Genomic DNA, 3,829 nt, shown 5'->3' on the forward strand with positions numbered 1-3,829 from the left:
ACCTTGTTCTTTGTCACATTAATTTGCAGTTTCACATTTCTTGTTCCTTTTCACAAATCTTACATTTGCTGCAAATCATCTGGGTTCGCAGCCAATAACACAACATTGTCTGCACACCAAAGGACATGTGTTCACATCCCACTCAGCGGTATTCAGACCACACTTTCTTATACGTTTATCCATAAATGTATTAAATTCTACCCACCTATTCATTTCTTCACATCCACCCATTAATTTTACTTAATTATTTTCCCTGGATCACAATCATTCAGAATGTTGTAGAATTTTCCCAAGCATCCCTAATAAGTGACATCAATTCATCTTTTTTTTTTACCAGCACTTTCATTTGTAATTACGTCAATGCCTGCTTTGCTAACATGTATTCATCAACTCCACACAAGACTTAAATCAGTCATTCAGATCTATTATATTTTTGCCTATTTTTATTTCTTCCATTTCATTATATATTATAATATAGGTTCTCCTTCTTGAGCAAGGGGGTTGGACTAGATTAGAAGATCTCCTAGGTCCCTTCCAACTCTGTCAGTCTGTATTATTTCATGCTTTTTACCATTTATTCCTCTTATATTTCAAGTCACAATGTTCTACTTAGCACAGTTAGAACCATATTCATGTCCACAGTGACCCCTTGACTTAAGGTTTTCACAGAATGCTTTTTATAAATACTGAAATATAAATATTGAAATATTTATAATTTATAATATGTTATAAAAATTGAAAACATGAGGAGTAGGTGACCAGTTTAATCATGCATTAATAACAAAGATAGACACAGACTATGTATCACATGGCACATTTTGGCCAGGATGTTACAGACACAATAAAGTTCAGTTTCACATCAAGCCTACTCCTATTATTCTGCACAAACTTCCATCTATAACACAGAGATTGTCTTATAAGGCAACATTAGACAAAAGGGATCATTTATACACACTTCGAATAGAAAATTACATTTTTAAAAAACACTTTAACAAAAACCAGAGTATGGGGAGGAAAAATCATGAATTGACGTGCGAGGAGTATAAGGAGAAATCATGATAAAAAGGAAAGATTATTCCTGGGTGTTTTCACACAACATGCTAATCCTCAGTTAGCTAGAAACCATGGCTGTATTCGGGTAACATGCTATATACCTGAGCAAATAAATCCTGATTTAATCAGACTGCCTAAAACCTGGAATAAATTTGACTTTTATTAACCCACAACCATGTTTTTCAACACCGAGAATTAAGCGCAAAACACACGGTCCACAAAACACACACATTCATTTAGCACATTCAAAGTTTAAAAAGCGGATCATGGCATAAAGCGGTGGCCCAAACAGAGACCCTGTTAAGACAGGCGCAGTTCTCACATAATCATGCAATATATCAGACAGCGAACGAGTGTCACAGTTTTACAGGAGTTAGAATCAGAAGAACAGAACCGTTAGTTTGCAAGCTAATTCAAGAGAGCAACATCGAGCAAAGGGGCTGTTTTATCACCTAATATTTGGGGGTAAAAAAGAGCAAGGGAGAATAATGCCAAAAGGAACAAGCCAAGGTTAAAAGGAGCCAACTTGAGGAAATAGTCTAAATGCAGATAACGGGATTTTCAAGCAAGTTGCATGAATCCCAGACTCCTGAGGTTGTGGGTGCTCCATCACTGAAGGTTTTGAAGAAGAGACTGGACAACCATTTTTTTCTGAAATGGCATAGGGTCTCCTGCTTGAGCAGGGGGTTGGACTAGAAGACCTCCAAGGTCCCCTCCAGCTCTGTTATTCTGTAGACTCATCCCATAAGGAAAGGCTGGGAGAACCCACTTCAACCAGAAGCGCCCCCTGAGACAAGGTGAAGCCTATAAAGGAGAATATTGGCAGTTTGGGGTTGAAATGAGGGCTTATTTACCTATGAATATGCATGACTCCATCCCACCTTTCTAAAATGTGCAAATAGGAGGACTGATAAAAGAGAATATTTCTAGCTCAGGGCTGAGCTGAGGGATGCTTGGTGCCCTCTGAGCCGGGTGCCGTTTCCTTGCAGGCGTCTCATGACCAGACTAGGGAACATCATCCGTGCTATGTGTGTGTGTGTGGGGGGGGGTTGCTCCCTCTGTTTATCCATTTATGCATACAGAGTGGAGGGGAGAGGCTATTTGTAGCCGGGGGTGCAAATGAGGGGGGTCCCCGGGGCTCTCCGGGCTGGGGGCCGTTTCCTTGCGGGCGTCTCGTGGCCCAACTAGGGAGCATCCTCACGACCACCGGGGTTAAGCCCGACCCCGCCCGGTGCAGCCGGGGAAGGGGACGCCGCCATCGCCCCTGCGGGGCTTCCGGGGAAAGGGAGGGAGGCAGGCAGGCCTCCTCCAGCGCCCATCATCCACAGGGGGCCCGCCGGGACGGATGGGAGCTGCAGTTTTACCCCGGCGGGGCGCCCTGGACGCGAGCCCCTCCTGGCCAGGTGCGCCGGTTTCCATGGCGACGGGGACGGGGGGAAAGAAGGCGGCCTTTGGGGGGCGTTTCCGAGGAGACCGAGGGGGCGGGAGCCCCTCCCCCGGTTGCCAAGGAGACCGAGCTAAACGGGCGGGGGGGGGAAGGAAGAGGAGGGGGCAGCGTCGGCGCTTCTGCTGGGGGGGCTCCAGAAGAAGCCCCCCCTCCAGAGTAATGCCCCCCCAGCCGGGAGGGGGCTTCGCCCGAGTTTACGACGCCCACCGCGCCCCTCCCACCGAAAACCGGCGGAGCCCCCCCGCTCCGTCCTCACCGTCCGTGTCCCCCCCGACGGGCTCCGGCTGTTGTTGAGGCTCCTCCGCCGCCATCTTCGCGCTGGCAACCCTGCAGGGAGGAGGCGCTTCCGGGTCGGAGGCGGGCGCCCCGGAAGCGCTTAGGCCGCCTTCTCTTTCCATGGCAACCGCCGCCCCCTCCGCAACATCCCGGATGATAATTAAGCGCTGGGGTGGGGGGAGGAGGAAAGGAGGCTCTGCCCCCCCCGGCTCCACAATCGGGGGGGCCGTCGCCATGCCAGCGGTTGTGAGGCCATCACAACACGGGCCGCACGTGCGCTCAGGCGCTGACGTCACTTCCCGGCCACGCCCACCACGTGCGCCCTTCCCCAGTCAGGGAGGCCGAGGCTGCTTTGGCAAAGCTGCTGGGGGTCCTTTTTTGGGGGGGGGGGGGAAGGTTTTTTTTTTTTTTAAACCGTTAATTAAAGTTGCTTTTGATTAAGACCAACCCTCAAAATAGCTGCAAACAATTATTGAGTAATAAGACCAGGGGTCTTCAAACTTGGCCCTTTGATGACTTGTGGACTTCAACTCCCAGAATTCCTTAGCCAGGCACGCTGGCTGAGGAATTCTGGGAGTTGAAGTCCACAAGTCATCAAAGGGCCACGTTTGAAGACCCCTGAATAACACGATTATTCCTTCCCACCTTTTAGTTGTTGATATTTGGGATTTTCATAGTGTTTTGCTTTTATTATATACGCCTTTTTTTGAATTGTTTTCTTTTTATCATTGTTAAAGCCGCCCAGAGTCACCTTGTGGTGAGATGGGCGGCAAACAGATTTAGTAAATATATAAACGTCTTGAGTGTCCGTAGGCCTTGAGCAGGGGGTTGGATTAGAAGACCGCCAAGGTCCCTTCCAACTCTGTTATTCAATGTTCCCTGAGTTCATCAAGCCACGTGGGATAGAAACTCTGTGTGTGTGTGTGTGTGTGTGTGTGTGTGTGTGTGTGTGTGTGTAAAATGCTGTTTTCCGAATTGCGTTCCTCCATTGCTGACATTTCAAATACCACACACCTTCAAGTTATTGAGAAACATTGCCCTAAACCAGAGGTA

At 47.9% G+C, this 3,829-nt stretch overlaps 1 protein-coding gene across 1 annotated transcript in view; it reads right to left on the minus strand.

Moving 5' to 3' along the window:
• The window catches only part of OTUB1 (OTU deubiquitinase, ubiquitin aldehyde binding 1), a 12,046-nt gene extending 9,235 nt beyond the window's left edge, over positions 1 to 2,811 (minus strand). Inside the window, exon 1 of the mRNA XM_015826258.1 lies at positions 2,757 to 2,811. Within this exon, the coding sequence (XP_015681744.1) occupies positions 2,757 to 2,811 (55 nt within the window). The remainder of the gene's footprint in view (positions 1 to 2,756) is intronic.
• Positions 2,812 to 3,829: the final 1,018 nt, after the last annotated feature.

Source organism: Protobothrops mucrosquamatus, unplaced genomic scaffold (genome assembly GCF_001527695.2).
Source record: "Protobothrops mucrosquamatus isolate PMUCROS unplaced genomic scaffold, P.Mucros_1.0 scaffold3025, whole genome shotgun sequence".
Classification (NCBI taxonomy): domain Eukaryota; kingdom Metazoa; phylum Chordata; class Lepidosauria; order Squamata; family Viperidae; genus Protobothrops; species Protobothrops mucrosquamatus.